This window comes from Nuphar pumila, unplaced genomic scaffold (genome assembly GCF_984573655.1).
Source record: "Nuphar pumila unplaced genomic scaffold, dmNupPumi1.hap1.1 HAP1_SCAFFOLD_587, whole genome shotgun sequence".
NCBI lineage: Eukaryota > Viridiplantae > Streptophyta > Magnoliopsida > Nymphaeales > Nymphaeaceae > Nuphar > Nuphar pumila.
The window spans coordinates 28442-51506 of record NW_028323408.1 but is presented as its reverse complement, the minus strand read 5'-3'; the positions used below and the strand labels follow the sequence as shown (position 1 = coordinate 51506).

General features: G+C 51.5%; 1 protein-coding gene across 1 annotated transcript; it reads left to right on the top strand.

Moving 5' to 3' along the window:
* The first annotated feature begins 18301 nt into the window (after window positions 1–18301).
* LOC149810007 (phosphoribosylglycinamide formyltransferase, chloroplastic-like) lies at window positions 18302–21385 on the top strand. The gene is made up of 6 exons (XM_089994477.1): window positions 18302–18553; window positions 18610–18759; window positions 18907–19226; window positions 19970–20096; window positions 20610–20696; window positions 21329–21385. The coding sequence occupies exons 1-6, from the start codon at window positions 18302–18304 to the stop codon at window positions 21383–21385; spliced, it is 993 nt and encodes a 330-aa protein (XP_089850603.1).
* The last annotated feature ends 1680 nt before the right edge of the window (window positions 21386–23065 follow it).

The following is a 23065-nucleotide window of genomic DNA, read 5'->3' as shown; positions in this document are numbered from 1 at the left end:
CACATGTGATGGCAGGAAAACGCGGTCACATTGTTGCCGATCTGTCCCCCCTGTCCCTTCCCTGATTACATGGGCCGTCTCGATTCCCAAGTAGTGCTGAAGATGCCAATGTCCATGTGGATGCGGTGGTGTCCAAACTCGCATCTCACTGCAAGATAATGCCCATTTTCAAACGCCTTGCCTGGGAGATCAAGCGCGTGTCGGTGTGCAACAAGGTCCTATCGCAGTCTCCATAACTTTATAACGTCAGCTGTGATAAAATGGCTCAGTGGCGAGCTCGGTGGAGACGTCGAAGGCGACCCGGTCAACATCAACCGGGGCAGTGAGGAGGGGGTTGTGGAGGGCGGTGCGCTGGCGGTTGCCTACCTGGGTGATGATGCCCGAGCGAAGGGCAGGGTCACAGAGCTGTTCGTCGCCAGCCAGGCCGAGGTATTTGAGGCGACCGACCTGGTTGGCGAGGTTGAGCTCGAAGGCGTCAACTCCGAGCTCGAGCTGGGCGAAGAGGGTGTCGGGATGGACGCCCGCTGGTCGAGGAGAGCACGAAAGCCGCGGACGATGGCGTGCTGCCAAGCAACGGCAGATCCAAGGAACTGCAGTTCAAACGCTTTTGGCTGTGACTCCTTGAGAAGCTGAGCGTGGGCAAGGGTGTTGCGGCGGTCGGTGAGAGCAGGGGGGCAGAAACGGGGGACGCCGCGGTGGGTAAAGTGACCGAGCTGATAGGGGCTGACGTGGTCAAGTTCCTGCGCACAGGCTACGACCGGGAAACCCAGGAACAGCTGCTGCTTGCCGTCGACACAAGGGTTAACAGCGTAGTCGAATGGGAGATTCGTGGGGGTGACGTGGGGAGTGGCGTCGTGGGGGGAAGGGTACACACTGGTCCAGTGACAGGAGCAGGTAAAACCCACGTGGGTGGCTGGATAGTCAGGGGTGGTGGCGATCGGTGGGCGGGAGCTGCAACAGGAGCGGGCGAATCGACAAGGTCGGAAGTTCGCTCACTGCGTGCAGAAGTTTGCGGTTGGAGGGTTTGCAACGCCTCAAACACCTGCTGAAAACGTTTCTGCCCGCTTAAGGGCGAGCATGCAAACAGAGCAGGCAAGCTAGAAGGGCAAGCAGGCGCATCACAGATGAGTCATGAGATCACTATCGCAGACTAATATAAACTAGAGTACCACAGCCACAGGACAAGCACATATCTTTCCGTTGCGAGTGGTTTGAGCAGGAACGGCGCGTTATCAACGAAGAACAAGAGCTGCCAATTTTCAACAGCGACGACGAGGACGTTGCCCGCGTGCCGCCGCACCCTCAATTCGTGCCAAGAACCTCACTTGTTTCAGAAGTTCGGGTTATGATGAGTCTTCTGACAACACTACGGCATCCACTTGGACATTGGCAACTCCAAGAACTACTTGAAAATCTGTGCTACCGTTCCCTTCACCTGAGGCATCATAAATTCAATCAGTCGGGGATCATACCATGTCCCCTGTACCACGAAAGCATGTGAGAGAGGCATACCTAAGGGGCTTCGAACTCAGGCCCAGGACCGGGGAACATGTGGCAAGTGACACTCCACCGCTTCCCTAGCAGACTCATCAATGACATACAAGGAGGAATAAAAGTATGTGCCGGTTGCCTCATGCGCTCTCCAGCAGAGGCATGTCTTTCCATGTCGAGCGTGATGCAATAGAATGCCTGTAAGGGTCAACGCCATTTGAGATACAGAACTGCAGTTCCTTTGGCATGGGAAGTGACATCCTATTTCAGGTACGCGGATAAGTCGAATGATCTGGCGAGTTAGCTGGCGGAGTCCAGATACCTTGGTTTCTGCTTGAAAGTTGCAGACAACCTTGGTGATACTGGGGGTTGGAATGCATCGCAGGCAAACATAGAGACCCTAATGGTCTATGGAGATCAGCCTTCAGGTTGGTAAATTGGTCCCATGGAATGCCTGGCCGCCCATTCATGCTCTAGAAAGGTGTCCCTGGCGTTCAGGACTCCTTGAGGATATTTATCAACTTGCCAACCCAAATGTGTCACCACATGTCCAGATGGTGCCATACAACATAAGCATCAACTTGTGGCACCCTAATTAACGTACCAGATATGGTACCACATACGAGCAAGTCCCATGTGGCAACCGCATTTGGAGGTGACGCTTGCTTGCGGCATCTGTTTGTGGCATTTTATGGCACCACATTGTGGCAGCAAACGTGGCACCATGTGTGGTACCACAATGTGGTGCCAAAAAGGCTCTTTGCAGATGTGGTACCACACATGCTCAGGCTTGATGACTTCTGGTACCGCAAACGAGTTGTGGGATGTTAAAATTTTTTCAGTGTGGCACATGCACCACACATCTTTTGAGCTCATTTGCGTTCACGCAACTTAGCATCTGACAGACAGTCTCGTACCGAAATCAGAGGCCCAAACCTCTCGACATAGGTAGGCACACAACAATGCAATGCCACCAACTTGGGCTCTCTACGGTTTATATCCTCGCCGACCAGACAGTCACACGCACGATATCTTGTAACACTGCCTGCATTATGCAATGCCGACATTGTGGACGAGCTTGGAATGTTGCTGGCCTGACCGCATCTTAAACCGTCCTGTATTTTTTAAGGACAGGCAAATGAAGACATCGCAAATGCGCTGGCCGTTGCACACGGGTGTAGGTCTGTCCCAGCCAACCTCTAAATTTTCAGGTATCACCTATATCTCGTCACCTCCGCCTTCAAACCTCATAGCACCGTATCGCTATCATGACCCCTTTACCCCTCGAAAAATAATGGAGCGGTATCGATGTTACACCAAGAAGACGATAAGCGTGATATCAAGGCGTCTTAATGGAGCACTCGCAAGCTTTCAAGCAGCTTCCAAACTTGATTGTGATCAAGCTTGATTGAGATATATATCTAGCCTCTGGCCTTTGCATCCCCGAACTGTAAGTCGAACCAGCATTGAGCAGACTGCGTGTCCTACATTCATTGCTAAGCAGTTAGTTTGAAGCTTCTTCGAGTGATTGGCGCCATGGAGCTTGGCCTGCCCGAGCTCTGCAGAGGCTCACGAGACCCCTCAGGACCGCTAGCATGACCTGGACATTTCGTCGACATGTGTCGCCACGCCAACCTTGTGCTCTTATATTTCAAGGCGGTGTATGACGTATTGCGTGAGAGCAGTCCTCGTGTCGCATGGAGGTGCCCTCCACATATGTCAACGCATGGTATCGCTCGGAATGCGCCTGTCCGAGAAAGTGTGCATGGGATTGGAAAATGGAAATGCATATGTAGCCTTGCACCAGCTAGCCGCTTTGGCGTTTGCAGGGTCAAGATGTACAAACACATCCAGTCCATGGGTTCCCTCTGTGCACGCTGTCAAATATGCAAAAGGGATGGGTGCTCATCTGTTTATGATTGTGTGCGTGTGAGTGCAGAATGACTCGCACAAATGTTCTACCCTTCACCCTTGCGTTCGCTGCTGTCGCAGCGCTGCTGCTGGCTGGCCAGGCACATGCGCTCGTTGCAAGTGCGTGCCATTCCTTTTGAGTTTGCTATGCGCCTGTTGAGGGTTTTCATGAACTGATCAGTGGATCGGCATGACTCCCTTGCGCCGGTTGTTTCAGGCGGCAATGAATGGACATCCTTACATTGCATGCAAATTAAATGTGTACCCTGCTACGGGGAATGCAACGAGGCGCGTTGCTCTGCATTGGCACATACTTCACATTGCTAGCAAGCTGTCACTATGAAGCCGGCATAGCAAGATCTTGTTCAAGTGGCCAAACATGGTGGCAGCTAACCGCAGTGTTAGAGCTTGGATGAAGCAAAAAACGCTTGTTGGTCAGCCTCGTCTTGTGCATGCATCATCCTGGTCAATCATCGTCCTTGATATATCCTGGATGTAAATTACCAGAGGTCGCAGCCGCGTCGGCAATTTGTATGTCGGTACGAGACTGTTCTGACATTGGCTGCCTGCATGCAGTTCCCTCCAAAGTCACCACTGGCTTGTCATCACCTGCAAATGACAAGGTGATCAAGTTCGTGGTCTCTGCCAACAAACGTTTCCAGGCCATCATGCAGCCAAACGGCAACTTTGCTGTTTTTGACCGTGGCACGTGCACCACCTACTGCTCTCCCACCATATCATACCAGACCGCTTCAGATACTGGCATCGAGAACGGTCCGTACTTCATCAAGCAGCAGGCGGATGGAACGTTGTGCATTTACTCGGGAACTCCCTCTGCCATTTTTAATGTGGTTTGGTGCTCAAACACATTTGAACCCGCATTGGCTCCTCACGCGTTGAAGTTGGCAGACGATGGCAAGCTCGTGATCACCAACGCAAACAAGGCAGTTCTTTGGTCTTCCGCTTGGTTGGCTGTTTGTAGCTTCCTTATCATACACAATTTGCCCTGCGGCTGTTGCCGGCATCAGAAAAAGTGCGCCATAGCAAATGTTCTTGCCTGGCTGCGAGCTTCCATGAGAGCACGGGAAGGCTACTGTGTTGGTGGGCAGTTTGTGTGAGGAGCTTTGATCAGGAATAAATCTGTATATGTGTATGTGGGATGGTTCTGCTGTACTGTTTTCCGTTGGATTTGTTTGTATAGGCCTGCTGCCGTATGGCATAATGCACAATGTCGGTCATTGACTTGAAGAAGTAACCAGCCCCTGCACAAGCTCGTTCATACTTGGCCAAGCTCTGCCTTTCACAGTTCCCAAAAGCAACCAAAGGAACAATCTAACATGTCATCTGGGTAATGTAGCCAGGGCGACTCAAAAGTTGGCAGTGTCTGATGCCCATAAGCTGGGGTTTACAACCCTGAAACCAATGTGAAGAGATAGGAATAGGTGTGGTTACATGAGGTGTACACATATGATGCCTTGGCAGCTTCAAGGATTGGGAAACACTCTTGCTTTGAACACGGTTCCAGAATTGTGCGCACGATCCTTTAAGGACTAATAGGAGCATCAAAAACATGCCACAACTAGAAACTGGAGACTAGCATGCGCGTTGACGGTGCACTTTTGCACTTAGAAGTATGGGTCTGTCATTTGGCAGAATCAGTGCCAAGATGCAGGAATCAGGGACCCGTATTTCCGCCAGTGTTTGTTGGCTGCGCTTCTGACCCAGCATCGTCGTGTTTGAACAACGGCCACGCTGTCGACAGCATGGACGTCGTTGCCAGCGCTTCACCTTCAACAGCACAACTAGTACTGGCAGCGCCCCCAATGTTCTCCGACCCTCTGCGGCGAAAGAATGGAAGTTGAACAGAGGAAAAAGGTGACCTTCGTTTCCGTTTTGTTGCTGCAGAAAATTGTTGAGAACAGCTGGAAGGCCTTCTGATTGTGCTAATCGAGCTGCTGGGCAGGACTAGACGGTTGTGACTCGGTGGGCTACTTTCTCAGGGGACAAAATCCATTGAGATAATTTTATTCCCACCACCCTCGTTGGTTGGGCGGAGGAATTTGACTCGATTTGGGGTGGCTAAGGGCTTCTGGCGCCACAATCCACAGCCGTCTATAGCTGTCAGAGGACACGAACACCAGAGGACAGCTCACACGGCTTGCCTTTGTCACGCAGTTTCCATAGAGCCCTTGTATAAATCGCCGACCAACACTCACGTTTGCTCTACTCACTCCACTGCCTGCCGGCCTAGCTGGCACGCCTGCCAAACTGTCTTTTGCTCCGCTTGTTCAATGTCTCCTATCATTTGCATCCCATTCAAAGCAGTCTAAGGTTTCGGCCATTGACAAACACGAGCAGGTCACTTAGGGTGCAGGACTTGACAACGTCAAAATGGTTGCTACTTCATTCATTTACAGCACATAATTGCTCTCGAGAGATACATCACGGTCAAGCTTTGCTGTGGGTACTTGGCAAGGGGCCGAGTCTACTGTTTGAAAGGCTGAGATGCAAATGAACACGTGTTCTCAACGCCACTTGCGAAGCCATCAAGCGGTCTACTTGCTGAGTCAGCCGTGCGATTCGCTCACGGCTGGAAAGCGTGAGGTGGCGGTCATGTTGTCTGCGTCACCCCACGCTTGACGGCTTGGGCGCTTCAACACGCGTTGGGCCCGACGCGAGCTAGAAGCAAACATTTCCGCAGGCGGGGCATCTGGCACGTGGGTCCCGGTCAAAACGTAATGCCCGCTGTCGGATAGCGCTATGGACGCCCCACTGGGCTTGGGGCCGACATGAAAGGAGACTGTGGAGCCGTTGGCCCTCAAGGGGGCGTCCGGGGGCCTTCCAGGTTGGTGGGCGCCTCCGGTGGAGGATTTTGGGGCGGAAGTGGAGGGGTGGGAGTCTGCAGTGCCGGGTTGGGAGGCAGGGCGGCCGGTGATGAGTTGGTGACGCAGCTGTGCCCGATGCAGTAAGAGGGGGCGCAAGTGTGAAAAGAACGCCAGGAGCTCCACGAACACTGCACGGCGAATGTAGAAGACCTCGCATGTTAATACTGCCTGCATGCATCAAGCGGCTCTGTTGCAAGATGCACATCGTTGAACAGGACCTACCAATCTGGTACGATCTTCTGCATGGGCGCTGCAGGAGCATGCAACCCACTGGTGACGATCGAAACGCGTCACAGTTTCCATAAGGCCGAATCTTCCGGATGTACTGCTGTGAGTGAAGTACATCCAGATGCCAGTGGGTTCTGTATCTCGTTTGATATCTTGGTAGGTGGCACCCGTTGAGGAGTTGTGCAACTTCACTCGGTCAAAGAAAGGATACTGGGCCGAAACATGCTCCGAAAGGGTCGCTTTGCATGCCGAAACCGCGGCATCCCATTGCATTTGCCAGAACGCACTTTTGCCAGGAACTCGTGTGGTCGAGCGTTGAGCAGAGACCATTCGCCAAGCAGATCAGGCGCAGCCACACCATGGGCTCTCATGCTGGTATGTTGCACACTCTCCAGCTCGACCTTGCCAGCAGCCAGCACAAACACGCCCTCAGCAGCTTCACCCTCCTTGAAAAGATAGTCGTTTGGCAGCCAAACAGTTGGGACGATGTGCTGCACTAGGGCTCTCACCCATGCCATGCTGCAATCCTTGAATAGGTATCCTGCCTGCACCAGGTGACCCAGCATGTAACACAGGCTTGTTGCGTTTTATGTGTCACAGACAAGCTGCAGAGCGTTCCATGTTGGTAGCACTGGCGTTCAGAGCGTTGCCACAATGGGCTCCGGCCCCCATTTCCGCCCCAGAAATTCATGCAATTTCGGGCATCTGGCCCCGAAGTATGACAGAGTGTGGCGAAGCACTGCTGGCGCTTGGCAAAGCGCTGAGACGGGCTTGCTTTAGTCAACCTCGTGGCGTGTGCGCTCAGAAAGTGTTCAAGTGTTTGCTACCTCAAGCCGCGCGAGGATCGAATCGAGGTGCCACTCTTATTGGTTTCATCAACGGCATGTGATTGATGACGACGGAAGCTCGTCGGCAAAGGGCAGCTGAAGGAAGCAAACTGTTGATGCTCTCACAAAGTTGAGGACAAGGCGAATGAGTGATAGGATGGACACTCAGGCAAACTAGATTATAAATGAAAGCATGCGGCTCCAGGCTTTCCTTCACAGCATGCTGAAATTTGTCAGTTCAACAACAAGCGCACATCACCAAGGGTGTGTCCACCTGCAGAGAACTGTGGCCCGGCTAGCTGCAGGACTTCACATGGAGGCCTTTCAGCGACAGGAATCGCATCTGCGGTAGTTAAGGGGCAGGCTCCGCTCCGGTGCCAACACTTCGACAGGCAGTTTGTTTTGCGGGTGTGTATCGCTGAAAAGGCATGATTTTTTGGGGCAGGAACGGGGGTTGAACCCCATTCTGGCACTGCAATGCTGTCCACTGCAATGCTGCTGTGGCGCGTGTTGGGAGGGGAAGGGTCACGTACTTTTGACTCAGCCTGAATTGTTCTGCTATGGACACAGTAATGATCGATCCGAAACTGATACCTTATCTCTGTGTCAGCACAGGTCCATACACGTGCATGAGGACATGGACGGGGGAGGGAGAGAGCGATGTTTGGTCAGCACAGGACCATACACGTGCATAAAGACATCAACGGAGTTAGGGGGAGGAGGAGAGCAACTTACGGTCAGCACGGGGCCATACACGTGCATGAGAACATCGACGGCCAAGCTGTGCGGGATTTCGTGCAGGGTTTCGGTGAGCATGGATGGCAAGTCGAGGCCGCCGTGAAGCTCAAAGCGCCTGTGGACACTCGCCAATAGGCGCCTGCCCAGCTCCGGGTCCAACTGGTTTGCGTTGATGTACGCTTGCACTTTAGACTTGACCTGCAACACTTGCCGAGCCGTCCGACGTTGCTGCTGTCCAGACCGCTCATGCGCCCTGAGCGTAATCAATCATTGATGACATGCGGCATCCCTAGCACAGGGTTGGTTGCTCTCTGCGTTGGGTTGCACCTTATGTGACTCCCACTATACACACTTTGCATTTGCTTGAGTTGGATGACACATGTGTTGATATAGAAGAAGGTTGCGACGTTATGCATGTTTACTTACTAGGCGCCGTCAGTGGCTCGCATGCATACGCAGCACGTCATGATCGATGACCATGTTTCGTCAAGTGTGCAGGTGCTGCCTCATGGGGTCAACGTCATGTCACCCCCACAAACCATGCATGCCTCATCCAAATAATCCAGATGGGTCATGCAGGAGGAGGTTTGTGGGGTTCCCACGTTCAAGTGGCCGCCTCAGTATGTTGCTTACCAACCGTTAGGAACTGGGGCGACTGGGCTGTTTTTGGTCAGCTGTGGCTGATCTCCTTTCTTGACAACGACGAAGAAGACATGTCAGGTCAGACTATGCTGTTCCAGGGACGCTTGCCTCAGGTGATGGAAACGGTAGCGCTGACTACCAAGTAGCTTACTTGGAGTTGTCAACGTCCATGTGGATGCGGTAGTGTTGTTCAAAGATACAACATCATCACCACTTCGTCACCACTTTCTGGACCACTTGAGGCTGCAAGATACCCTGGATGTACTCATCAGATAAACACCTCCATCACACTGCAGATCATTTCCTTTTCATGAACATCGTGAGAATGGCAGCTGACTTCCAAATTCCGTGTTGGTAGAAGTTAACTCACCTTGAGCTGGCTCTGTGTGGAGGTGGGCAAGTTGTCAAAGCTCTCAGTCATCAAGTTGGCAATGACTCCAAACATTATGGCAGACACCACAGCCCCAAGCAGCATGATGCTCAAGGCATACACACGCTCCAGGTTTGTCGTCGGCACGATGTCGCCATATCCCGTAGTTGAGACCGTCGTAGCCGCCCAATATATGGAGGCGGTGTACCTGAAGACAGAGGTGGCACCTGTTTCAGCAAGCCGAGCGCGCGTGGCCACAAGGTTCAAATCTAAAGATGAGGTGCCAGACAGACCTGCGTACGGCTCTAGAAAGATAACTTTTTTCTGTGCGCGGTTAGTTCAGTGTCAGGCCTTTGCCCTCAAGGCAAGAGTGGCGATGCCTGTCTCTGTAGTGAGGTGCGGATATGACGAGGTGTGTACAGCCATCACTCAATTTCACCCAGTTTCACGCGATTGCAGTTGACTCATTTGAGCTCAGGCAAAGGCAAGGTGCAACAGGATTTGATGTGCTGATTGTGATTCAGAGAATGTCGGGACACCTGGCCTGAGATAGCTGCCGTGTGTTGAACTTGGTGAACCATAACGGTAACAAACCAGCACCATTAGTGCTCAACAGATGTCAACTCAATTGGTTCAGTCCTTATGGTTCAACATTGTGCTTGGGACAACGTTGCGTGGGCACGGAGGGAGGCATTGTTCAGTGTTGCTCACCCAATCCCTGCCCGCTGCATTGGTAAGTGCACTGGATGCAGGAGAAAGCACACCCAGGCTGGTTTGCGACAGACTGAACGCGAGACCTCCTGACAGTGCTTCGCCAGATTCTGACAGACATCATCCTCATCAGAGGCCAGGCAGTTTGCTTTGTGGGTCTGTATCCCTGAAGATGCATGACTACCTGGGGCAGAATGTGGGTCAAACTCTGGCCTCTGATGAGGGTGATGTATGTTTTCAACAGTGCCGCATCCACATGGACATGGCAACGCCGAGTCATCATCTGTGGACATAAAACTAGCCCAACAGCAGGGCATGGAGGCCCATGACACTCTAGTGACAACCGGTGCGTATCGTCGGTCAAAAGTTAACAGCATGGTCAATGATGCTGGTACTGGTAGAGGAAGGTAAAATGTAAGTATGGATGGGAGATCAACTGGTGCAATCGCATCGCAGTGTTTCGCCAGGCAGGTAACTTTTGGGTTCAAGCACCTAAAAAAAGTTGACGTTTTGGGACAGAAATGGGGGTCGAGCCCCATCCTGGCGAAACATAGATGGGAATGTCAAGAGAACCAATCGGCACGGCAACAGATGGAATGCGCCATGACCTGTGGAGCACGTGCCTTGTGGCCTTGTCGGCAGTTCCAAGTGACTTGCTGATGTTGTTCATGAGAGGCGTGCCGATCCAAGTTGTCCCGCCAGTGAACTCGTTGCCTCCACCATTGACTGTCTGCGGACTGGAAGGCATGTCATGCAGTCAGAGACGGCCACTTGAGCAACCCAGATGAATGGGCAGCTGAGTCACTGGCCGCATGGGTAATGATGATGTATCTACACAGCTGGTTTTTAAGATTCGCTTGAGCGGCACTTGCCGCCTGTCCCCCAGGTTACCTCTGGGCACGAGGCCGAAGCCCCTTAGGTATGTCCCCGTCGCCAACGACGTTGGAGGCATGGCATGATAACCGATGGTTTCATTGATTTACAACCTTACTGCATCCACAGGGACATTGGCAACCCTAAGTACTTCTTGGATCATCAGTCCTTAGGTCGATACATAGGTCAATCAAAACAGGAAAGTAACTATTTAGGGTGACGGATCAAAAGTCATAGGCTGCTTGAAGACTACTTTTGCCGAAGGAGATTAACCTCCGGTGCGGGCCCCAGATATGGTGAACGTTTTGTTAGACGTTTTGGTCAACTTCCATGTGAATTTAAAGCAGACTTTTGTTGACCCGGAAATTCTGGCACCAGATGTAAGTAAGTACCTCCCAGCTAGCCAGGTAGAAGAAGGCGCATCCGGCCCAGTGCACCATCACGAAGAAGCCACCGAAGAGATAGCCCATCTTGAGGAGCGGAGAGTGGCCAAGCATGCTGTAGTGCTTGAATAGGCGCCCGAGACGCAGCAATCTAGGGATCTTGCAGAGCCGCAGCAGAAAGAAGCCTTTTGCAGAGGACCGCAGCACTGCAAACTCTGCATGCAACCGTTCTGGCCAGTCAGAGCAGCAGACACTGTAACGCCATGACATTTCCCTTTTGCCAGTACGATGATGATCATGTCATGAACGCGCTTCGGGACCTCGGCATCGGTCTACGCAGGAGCAATACATGAAGGAATCGGGGCTCTCTTCAAGTTTTGGCTCGTGCGACCCCAACAGCTGATGCTCAATGAGGTGCATCGACGGGAATAGTTGTCGTGAATCATGATCTCGTGACTAGCCAAGTAGTTCTTGTTTCTCGATGTGATGTAATGATAATGTACCTCTTTACAGCACCACTGCATCCACAAGCACATGCAGATTGTGGCAACTCAAGTGCAACTTGGAATAGTGAAACCACTGCGATCACCCGAGGCAAGCGTACCTGACCAGCCTCACGGGCGCCCGTCATATTCAAAGTCATGCAATTTCTTCATATCAATTGATCCTCATGTTGCAAGGGTGAGTAATACTTGAGAGAGCTTGGACTTTGTTAAGACAACCTTGACAGCAAGGGCTGTCCAGATAGTAGAATTTGTGCGGAGATAGGAGATAGGGCGCATAGCCCCGATTCACACGGCCAGTCAATGGGCGCCTGAAATACAAGCAGGACCTTGGAAGAGGCGCAAGCACCTGAGGCGAGGTTATCGAAAGGTATGCAGCTCAGCAAGTCGACTGCGAACCACGTCTTCAGATAGTGGACAGCAACATGACTGGGCCTCATGTGCACGATCTGCTTCTTGTCTACGTAGCCAGTGCAGAAGCTGACCACAATGTCCACCCAGAAGGCAGCGTCGACCAGATAGGCCATCGCAGTCAGCAGCGGCTTGCGTGCACATGAGCTCTGCTGCACACGTAAGGCAATGCTCTTGTGCAAGCTGACCTTGTCTGTCTATCTGTCGATCTGTCACAAGAATTATAATGTCGCATCTCGCATGACCATTATTATGCTTGTTCCGGCCCTGCTTATGACAATGCAATAAGTCGAATATTTGATGGGTGAACTGTTGTGCACTGAGTGGCCTTGAAAGGTGTTGTATCAGTGGAGCCACATAATCGCAGAATAATATGGTAGACAAGGTGGAGTGATCAGCGTTACGTTACCATGAAGCTATCAGGAGTGGCGCATGGACGGCCAGGGAGCACCACCGAACATTGGATGCCAGGCATGTTTGCGGGAAACACAAATGGTTACTGTAAGCCAGGTGAAAAGTCAAAAATCACTCAGCAACCGAGGGCAATTCCCCTACTCATGGATATAAGTGATAAAAGGGCAGAGCATGCACGGGTCGATTGTCTTCCGAATCAAAGCAAGGTCTGATCCAACGTTTGATCAATGCTTCACCACATTGGGTTTCGACTCTTCATTTTGGCCAAAAGGTTCTTTAATTTCCAGGCATCTTGACCTGCAAATCCCAAAGTCTGGAGAAGCGCTGCGTTTCATGCAGGAGCCGGAGCTGAGAGGCAGGAGGCTGCACCTCAGTTTCTGTGCACAGTTCGAATGCCATATCGAATGGCAAGTAGAAGACGTTGAGCACCACCAGACTGATGATGAGGTAGTCCCATGCAAGCTTCCGGCCTGTAGCTGGGTGCAGCATGAAGGGATGCGTGTGGAGGTCGAGTACACTGCCCATGCTTTGCAGAGGGGCAGCGACGTCATCTTGCGCTACAGATATTCGGACTCCACCGTTTTCACTGTCAGCTTGCTCCGCCGGTGTCACCTGGCCCCATTTCACCCACCTGCAGCAGATTGTTACGCAACGTGTATCCTAAGAAAGGTTGCTTCAGAGCCGGCCATGACTCATGCATGGCCGGCGTTGTCCAGCCCATGTTCACTACACAACATGGTGTGGACCAAACTGTTGAGAATAATCAGACTTAGTTGATTATACATCCAGTCAATCTCTTAGGTATCTATGGATTACATCATCTATAGAACGTGGATTAGACAAGTCATACTCTACTGGTTAAATCCCGGGAGTCAGTGCATCACTTGCGTTACTGGTACATAACACGAGTACTTACCCCTGTACTTCAGTTTGTGGGCCGAACACCTAGTGTGGTGGAACCACTTATGGGGCCATGTTTGGACGGCTCTGTGTCGATCGTAGCGACTGTGCTGCCAAGCATGTCGATACCACCAGGTTGATGTGTCTCGGCACAGGCAACCTGCCATGACTGCGAGCTTCTTATGGCTGCTTTCCACAATTGGCGAGTGCCAGACAGGCAATCGCTTATGCCACTAACAAAGATGCGCGCTGCTGTGCCTGACCTTCTCAATCATCGAAGAGTGGCATGCCAGAGAAGCGCCGTTACGGTTGTTGATAATGCATGCAGCAAATGTACAATAAGGACATTAACATTGAACAGGATGCGATAGACACTTGTTTGTTTTCTTCCCCAGCCTTTCAAGGGTCAGAAGGACCCATACCGGCGCCAGTTGCGGGTAATTCCGTGGGGTCTACTTGCTTCTCGTTGCTTCTCTTGCCTTTTGAGGTGCCGATATGCGAAAACCGAGTACTCCTCCAGTCGCACAACGTTGCCTTGCCCAAGAGCTTGCATGAAACTGGCTCGCAACGCTTTGCCTACTGTCAGGTACGTTGTGCTTGACAACAGCGTATTCACCACTGACTGTCTCGGTGCCTGCACGACATTTCTGTAAATCCCTCGTGACTTGATATGGTGACATGTTGCGAATGCTTGCCGGGTCTCAACTCGCCTGAGGGGTTCTGCTCGCGGGTGCCTTGCCCTTGAGGCGCTCGAACCATGTCGCTATTGAAACCATAACGCATGCCCTTGTATCCTAGATTAAAAAAAGTTCAATTCATAAAGTTTGCTTTCGAACCTCGGGCATAACGAATCCAGGTTCGATCAGCGAAATACATGCCACTGCAACACAGGAACCAAAGCGGACGGACACATGTTGCTCTCAATACATGCATCGACATGCCCAAGCGGGAGTTACCGTCGAATGCCACAGTCCGTTAGACTATAGAGGACGCTCAAGCTTCACTTCCCCTCTCACAGCAACTGGTATTGACACCGTACGTTCTGGCTATCTGGTAGTTATGCACATGTGCCATGGAAGTCCAACCGTCGCACTTGTTAAACTAACGACTACGCCCGCGAATCACCCATTCTCACGACACCGACAAACGGTACAATACGTTTAGCCAGAAAATTCGAACAGGCCTCGTCATGCCATAACGAGTCGTGTTCTTCACAGGGAATGAAGGTAAGATCCGATGCTTGAACACGTCGCGGTGGAACACGTACCCTCAGCACCAAAAGCGCAGGACCGCAGCAGCGACGCAGCCTTGAATTATAGCTGCTGCTGCTGTGATTTTGACTTCCGAGACGCCGAGGAGTTCGAAGTGATGATGTAAAGGAGCCATGAGGAACAAGCGCCGTCCTGTGCCAGTCCGTGCTCGGGTCCAACGTAAATATCCAACCTGAGGAAAACGAGACAACATGACATCGTACAGGAAAAAACCTAGGTTGAAAATGTACAGAAAGAGTTCCTACCGAGAACATCACCCACCTGACTCAGCTCTGGCATTGGCCCTGCCAGTACCGGCACCTAGATCAATCCAGAAAGCCGATGCAGGACCTGTTGTCACTTTTGCATGCAAGGGGAGCAAGTTAGGAGATCTTTCCGATCTGATATCGCCGAGGCAGTTGGTAGAATACCCAGCATTCTTGCAAAGAACGAGACCCTTGAGAATGACATGTAACTGCAGCTGTCTGCCATTCCAAACATAATCCAGACCCCATACTCATACGCTTAGGCACGCACGCTGCGACAGGAAACGTGATGGTGTCATCATCCTGAGATTTCCTGCTTCCATACCTCCGACGCCTGATCCAAGTACAGAAAGATTGCCATCAAGCAGCTACAACCAGTGCATGACCACCAGAGAACTGGCAGAAATCCACGAGACGGGAAGCAAGCGAAGTAAATTAGAAACGTGCAGCGCACCTGCAAGATGACAGACACCGTCTCGGCAATGAGCAGCGTGGACAGGGCGGCAAACGCGCCGAACTGTGAGGTGAGAGAAGCGGCGCAAGCGACTGTGGCGCCCAGTGCCTGGGAGCCAGCATCTCCCATGAAGGCCGCAGCAGGGTGACGATTCCAGACGAGGAAACCGCAGCAAGCGCCCGCCGTCGCAGCGCAGAAGGTTGCCACGCCGAGATCACTTCGCAGGGTGAGCTGAGCAGCTGCCGACAGCAAAAGTGCACTGCAGGAGGCGCCCAGGCCGTCCAGGCCGTCGGCCAAGTTCACCGCGTTCATCTCCGACACGTGTGTGAACGCACACAGCAGGACGTACGCAACCATGGGCACTGGAAACAACATGCCTGGGAGAAGCTGTATCATCAGCTTATCTTCTCGCAGCGTGCTTGCGGCTGTGCCAATTCCAATGCCCATCATCACCTGCATTGGAGGAACCATGCCCAAGTAGTTCTCGGTGTTGCCCATGCCCATAGTGTTGCAATCATCATGCCCCGTGTAGTGCTTCATGAGGCAACTTTTGCACCGCCATATGGGCCTTGGAGTGATTCCTGATTGATGTTGTTTTGGGGATTTGGTTTTCTTGGACAAGAGCAGAACTTGCTCCTGTCCAAGAACTCAGCATGTTGCCAGTGGTGAAAGTGACATGGCAAGACTGGGTTGAGGCAGCCCAGTGCGGCGAGCTGAGTGCCTTGGCGCACCTGCAATGGGTTCATGGGGACAGGTCCCTGATGCCTCACGCCTCCGGGCGATGGCTACAACGAGGTGCGAATCCATAAATTCCGCAGAAAACGCCCTGCCGACCTGGCTGGAACTCGCATTCTACTCATAGCATACAGCATATCTGATGCGCATCGAAGTGACAACGACTATATCTAGGCTGTGGGCGCATATCATGTGGCAGCACGTCGTTGCTGGCACGCTGTGCAGCATTCTCTCTGATGGATTCAACGCCTTCTACATCGTATATATAAGGCTTGTGTTCTGTATGATGTGACTCTGTCATTGGATATCTCCTTTCTTCAACAATCTCTGTACACGGGCAAGGTTGCACAGCATTGCAGTTGTTACGCTGCTCGTGTTGCATTGGTCAAGAGGGGTCGATCATTGTTATGCGTCTGTGCACTTATTTGCCATTCTTTCGCGCCTCTTCATCCGTGCATACACAGCTGCGTTGCAGATGCCTCTGGGCTTTGTGGTTTGATCTGTCACGCAACTAATCAGGTGCATAACATTCTGGACCATTTGTTGCTGTAAAGTGCAATGAGCAAGGATGCACAGCAACAGTCATGGAGCACACAGAGCAGGAGCGAAGCACGTTCGCACACCTGTAGAATCAGCTTCTGCCCCACTGACAGGCCTCTCCGACCTTTGGCTGGATTAACGGACAAAACATCATCCAGGAGGCCGAAAGCTGACGCAAGGATCGCAGACACAGCCATCAGGAGTGTGGACATCGTGGGTTGGGCGGCACACGCAACAACACACGCGACCGGCATGAACACTATGCCCGCAGCTGTTGGCGTGCCGGCCTTTGCATGATGTGATGGTGGGCCATTTGTACGAATTCTTTGTCGCATGTTTGCCAGCATGGGAATGCACAGGTGCAACAGAGCTGCTGTCAGAGCCATTGCGCACACCCATGGGAGCATGAGATTCACCTGCACATGACATGTCGCTCATTGAATTGATTTCTGTGAGTTATTTATGTTACAATCACGGCGCTGTGGAATTTGGACGTGTGCGTGAGTGCTCTGGACGCAGACGATGTAGTACCCAGGTCGAGTGCGCCAGTGTGACGAGATCTGGCCATGGAGCCATGCCTCATGTTCACTGCTGGCGAATGACGACGATGGAAGACGCAATTGAGTCAATATATCAATCATATAAAGCCATTCGACGTGCACCTCTGAATAAAGCATGAAGAGGCATCCGATGCAGACACTTGTCGCCACCACGAAGCTTGGAAGGCTAACAGCCCTTTGCCTCAAATCCTCAACTGGACTCACATACAGGCCGTCGTTCAGACAGCCATATGAATGATATAAATGTCTGATCGCCCGTTCCTTATGTATCAGCCGCTGCTTTGTCAAGAAGCCAGTGCGTATCGTCGAGGTGCCCGCTGGTCGATCAAATCTAGGACACAAGAGGCCGTGAACCCTGACATCTTGACGGTAACATTTCCACAAACACAAGGACGCAACCATTACTTCACCCATTTAGTGTGCTGTACACGGTTCTGCCAACGATGCGCGGAAAGGCTTCGAAGGTGGACACGCGAAAGGACTGCTGACATACATACTCCTATGATAAGGTGGGATGCTATAGGCTGTTATAGAATCTTACTCCACTTTTCACTATCACCGCCATCCAGGCTGCTTGGGGGACGGCCACTGATGGATGGGTGCGCTCACATGACAACAACACACGTCCTTGGCAAGTTGCACCTCGTTTCTGCTGTTCCAGAGTGATCATTGATCCATGGCACATGAAATCAACTACCACGATGACTGCATGATGAAACTAGAAATGCGAGATCATTCTTTAGGCAATGGACAGGGTGCAACGTTCTTGTTATATGCATGCCCCCTTGGAAGTCACGACCAACTGAGTTAGCGTCCTGCTCCCATTGGCACCGTACAAGGAACTGCTTATATAAGTGCCTGTTACATCCCATGGAACTTACTCGTTATAATTGCATTGTGGTTTCTTGACAGAAACCGTAATGCAATGCGACTCAAGGTGCCCGTTTACGAGTGCTTCAAAACAGTCTGCAAACTCGGCATAGCACGCAGTGGGGTTAATGGTAAGCATTAGGAGAACATTGTGGTCCGATCTTGGTTACCCAGGTTCGAGGCCTTCCAATCATTAAGCTTGAGCATATTATCTGGTAACAGCTGAATCATGCCCACGTTTTTGAACACCGTTTCAAATAGGGACAATACTCAGTACACGCCCCTTTCAGCAAGCTCTATAGTACCGTATGAGCGCTCTAGCTTAGATAGATTTTCTTGATGGCAAGCTGTTCCAGCAACAAGCGACTGTCCCGGCTTAGGGTGCAGTTTTCTTTAGCCCGCGATGCTCAGGGACGTATAGCTTGTAAGTGGCCGCTTCTTGTTGAGCATCCGCAAGCTGTCTTGCAGGCTTGTCTTGGAATGCATCAAGCTCTTGGCCTTGACCTTTGCTACTATGCAGCCGTCAACCTTTCAGTGCCAATAAGGCGGAACTCAAACGGCAAAATGAAGTCGTCTGTCTGCGCGAGGACAGTATAACAAAGCATAGAAGAAGACATGGTGCATGCAATGGGCAACGTGTCGTGCAGGCTCACTCGCAACCTGGAGCGCATCAGCCTCCAGCTGCTGCTGGGCCAGTTCAAAGAAAGCGTTTGGCTGTCTTTGTTTCAGGAGGGGGTTCCAATTTTAAGGCCATTCAACATGCGATTGAAGGAGGCAATATCAACGGGTCTGTAGTGGTGAGCCTTCCGCCTTCGTGCTTGAAACCTGGTGTGCAACCCCTGACATGTTTCGGATGTGCACATAAAAAGTCGCGATTGGGCCTTGTCCTCCATTGATAAATGTGAAATTGAACAGAACCATACCATACATACATTATGGTGCAGGTTGTCGTCTCTGATAAGCCCAACTGCAACGGAGTTCAGTTTGCTGAATCTCTTGGTATTCCCACCGTCGTGTATCCCATCCCAAGGGAGGCTGTAGAAGGCAAGCCAGCCCTGACGGACGAACAATTGGTGGAAACATTAACAAGCCACGCCGTAGATTTCGTGTTGCTGGCCGGCTACCTCAAGCTGGTTCCTGCTGCCTTGGTGCGGCAGTATCCGAGGGCCATGTTGAACATTCATCCTGGCCTGTTGCCAACATTTGGAGGAAAGGGCATGTACGGGCAGAGAGTACATCAAGCAGTGATTGATTCGGGTGCAAGGTATGTTCTCTCAAGCATGCATGGCTCCGATGTTGACCCTGCTGTGCTGTACGGCGCAACTGCAGCATGTGTACTTGGTTGTATTCACACTCAACACGACTGAGATAGGCATGTTTCAGTCAAGCTATGCATAACCTAGCACTCAAACAGCAAGCAATCTAGTGTATGTATTGTGCCAGAACTTCAGGGCTGGAGATCATGATGCATACACAGATTTGGAAAGCAACAAGTTCATTCTATGCCGCGATGTCACCAGTCCTCACGATGCGCCTAGTAAATGTATGAGACTTGGTCGGGTCCGCATAGTTCAGAGCGCTAAGCATCAACAATTTCACATTTATATCTCCTTGAAGCTGATTCGTAGCACTACAAGCCAATCCCAATAGGAAAGCATGGGACACTCTAATAGAGGCATCCCTAGCCTCAGGGAACGGACATGTGGCTACACTGATCGTACAATCTGCCACATTTGCGCAAGGCGCAATAGCTTTGTCACCACAGGTTCGATCTGCATATCAGCCAGCTGCAGCTTAGACGTCTGCAGATCAACCACCGACTGCTCATGTGCCAACAGTTGAAATACCTGGCTTTGCAGAGACGTACTCGGCAGATTAGTCAAAACCATCGTCTCAGGGATGTTGGGCTGAGCCTCATGTGTGGGGCTCAACACACAGGAGCAGTTTGGTTCGATACACACCAAGACACTATGTTCCAGGATAGTCAATTTCCGACACCGTGTGCAGATTTTCTGGGCCAACGGTGCACTTTGTGGATGAGGAGTACGACACTGGGCCCATCCTAGCCCAAGCTTGTGTGCCGGTTCATCCCCTGGACAGTGCATCCACCCTGGCTGCCCGCGTTCTAGTTCAGGTGAGCCCCCGCGCTGCTTGAATCTAGAGGTATCAATGTTTCATCTTGCCGATTCCAATTCTAGTTCTTTGTGTTGCCTTCGTGCATTCCATTGGAAGGCTGGAAGTCAACACGGCAACTCCATAGTGCAGATAACATTGAGCTCAAACATACTTCGATGCCTGAATTTGCCCATCTAGTTTCCGGGTCGCAGCTCAAATCACGTGCTGCACAAGCAATTCCTGGACTATGGTTTCTGGCACCATGCTGCATCCATTGGTGCGAGCAATCGTACAGCTGTCTAGGATGAGTCCCCAGGTCGGCATTCTACACATGACACGCTGAAAGAGCAGTGGTATCTGGTCCAGCACTGCGATGGCAAGCTTAATGTGGTGCTTGATTGACTGTATCTTGCAGCACAAGTGCTCTGTGGTGGCCACCCTGATCCTCACTGTCTTACGCAACTCAGATCTGACTCACTGTGCCGTGTGAGAACCACACAGCTCATTGCGAAACCAGCGCCTGTCACTGCAGGAGCATGTGTTGTATCCAGAAGCTGTTGCGGCCTTGTGTGACGAGCGGATAACATGGCGGAGCGACGGCATCCCCATTCTGTGGACGGCGCGCTGATGCCTGACAAGCGCTCACTGTAGTTGACCGGACAATCTCATGTCCCTCTGCGGAGTGCCTATTCCCTATCTGGCGCCTCAGTCGACGTGATAGATTCAGTAGCAAGCATGACAGACGCCTGTTGTATGGCTTGCATGGACGACAGCAGCACCTCAGAAGAGAGATCTTGAGCCTGATTGGAGTAAGCCGCTCTGACCCCGCCTCCACTGCGCTGCGGGCTGTTTGGATGCAGTCTAGATCGATGTCTGATTTTCCTGGTGGTTCATGCCAGAAACTAGTAAAATCATGTACCGTTCATGTTTTATTTTGTAAATGTTGACACAACAATTTGATTGTTTTGGGATTTCTAGGCAATCGCTCGGTCAAGGCAGTGGAGACACTTCACATATGCGATGGCGATGTATTCGGACGGACCGATAGTCTTGACATTAGATTCCCCTGACGCGTGCCTTCCTGGAGATTGTTCTGTTCAACACATGTGTAGATGTTGTCTGGTGAAGAACACTCGATTGTCGCTGGAATGCCCCAATGCGGGCTGACTCATGAGAAACAATGGTCCTGTGGCACGGCCTGCAAAATTGTCCTTGCTGATAACTCACATGCTGCGTGTTCCTTGTTTTCAGCTCAAGAACAGCAGCACTGTTGCCATGCTCATGTTCTATGTTGGGCAACGGCTCTGACGCGGCACAGTTTTTGAACCTTCAGCTGAGTGCATAGCGCGACACTCCAGCGACAGAAAACGTCGCTGTGACATAAGTTGCAGAACCACTGAAACTAAAGCAGTGTTTGCTTTTCATGGAATGTTCGCTTAAACTGTTAGGCCATTGATGCCCACTTATCGCGGTCCAAACAGCATATCAAACTTGGCGCGTTTCTCTCGACACCTTCTCCTACATCGCAATGCCAACGCGATCAAGGGATGGAAATCCTACATGAACTTGGAGATTACAGTATGTGAGGGACAGTGATGCAGCAGGTCGAGAAAGGAGCGGTGTGGAGGTTTTCACGACGCAGCGATCGTCTATCTAAGAATACTCGCACAACTATGGGAGTCGTAGTGATCTGAAGACTTCAGCGAAGCTCGATCAACACCTGTCCATGAGGACGTGTCAGCAACAACTATCCTTTGACACGATGGAATGACGCATCCGTGCCCTGTTGCTCATCCGGTGCAATTACGGACCCAGCGAGGGATGCGTCCGAGTGAGGGAGGTATCGTTCATTGAATTCAAAGGTACGACATTGCTCCACTTGAGGGTGCTGTGAAATACGGCGCAAGTAAAGTATGAGCATTCGGTTTGTCATACTGGGCGACCTGCCAAAGCCATTCGTCAGCGACACGCATCGTCCACTCACTTCCGTCTCGTTCAATGACGAGGTCCCTTGCACGTTCCCTTGCAGCTGAAATTTGGTTCTGTAATTTTCTGTGTTTTTCTTGCAACTCGGGGCATGCACCAGGGGCTGTTATCATATATATCGCTGTCTGGATGCTTGTCGCATTCCATGGTCGCAACACCGATGCTTCTGGCCATTGTCACTGTTCACGTACTATTTAAATATGTACATGTTTCTTCTTGAAGGATTGACGATGATAATTTTCCAACCGTGCCAACGGGACTCGAACACATCTCCGTGACAAATCACGACAGTTCATCGGTAACGTCGAACACGCCAGCCCATGGCATGTTCATTCACAGCCGTGTTTCATTGCGTTTGTCAAGAAATGCAGGACGTTCGAGCATCTACCTGCAAGACCAGCAACAAGCATTCCGTTCAGTGATGTTTCTTAGCATACAATGATCGATGGTATCGGAAGGTAATCTCTATATTTTGTTGGATACTTTGCAGTTCAAAAAGCTCGGATGTTGGAAGTGAAGGAGTTGGCAGGCGCGCCGTAGAGAATGCTGAACTGGTCAATGCTCTTCCGAGTAGTACTCCAGCAGAATACTACAGCTGCTGTCACCTTGTTCTGGACTGGCCCAAGATCACAACCAATCGCACCAGGTGCTTTATGTCAAACAACTGCTTCATCGATTCATAAACAACTGCTTCATCGAATCACAGAATACTACCCAACGTCTCTGTCAGATGCTAGGCTGTCACGCAATACAACCGCAACCCGTGTGCCCACAGCGTTTCTAGGGCACAGTCTGCTTACAAAAGCATGCAGTCAAACGAAAGATGGTAGCATTTGCTGCAGTGCCTTGCCTAACAATGAAGCAGGGGCCGAACGCAGGTGTCGTCAACCAGGTGCTGTCAACGGAGCAGGCCATAGAAAACAGTCAGTATGGAGGCATGCAGTTCGGGGGGGGAGCACGTACAGTTGTTTGCGTCCAGCAGCGCCGCAGTCTTCAGCCCCG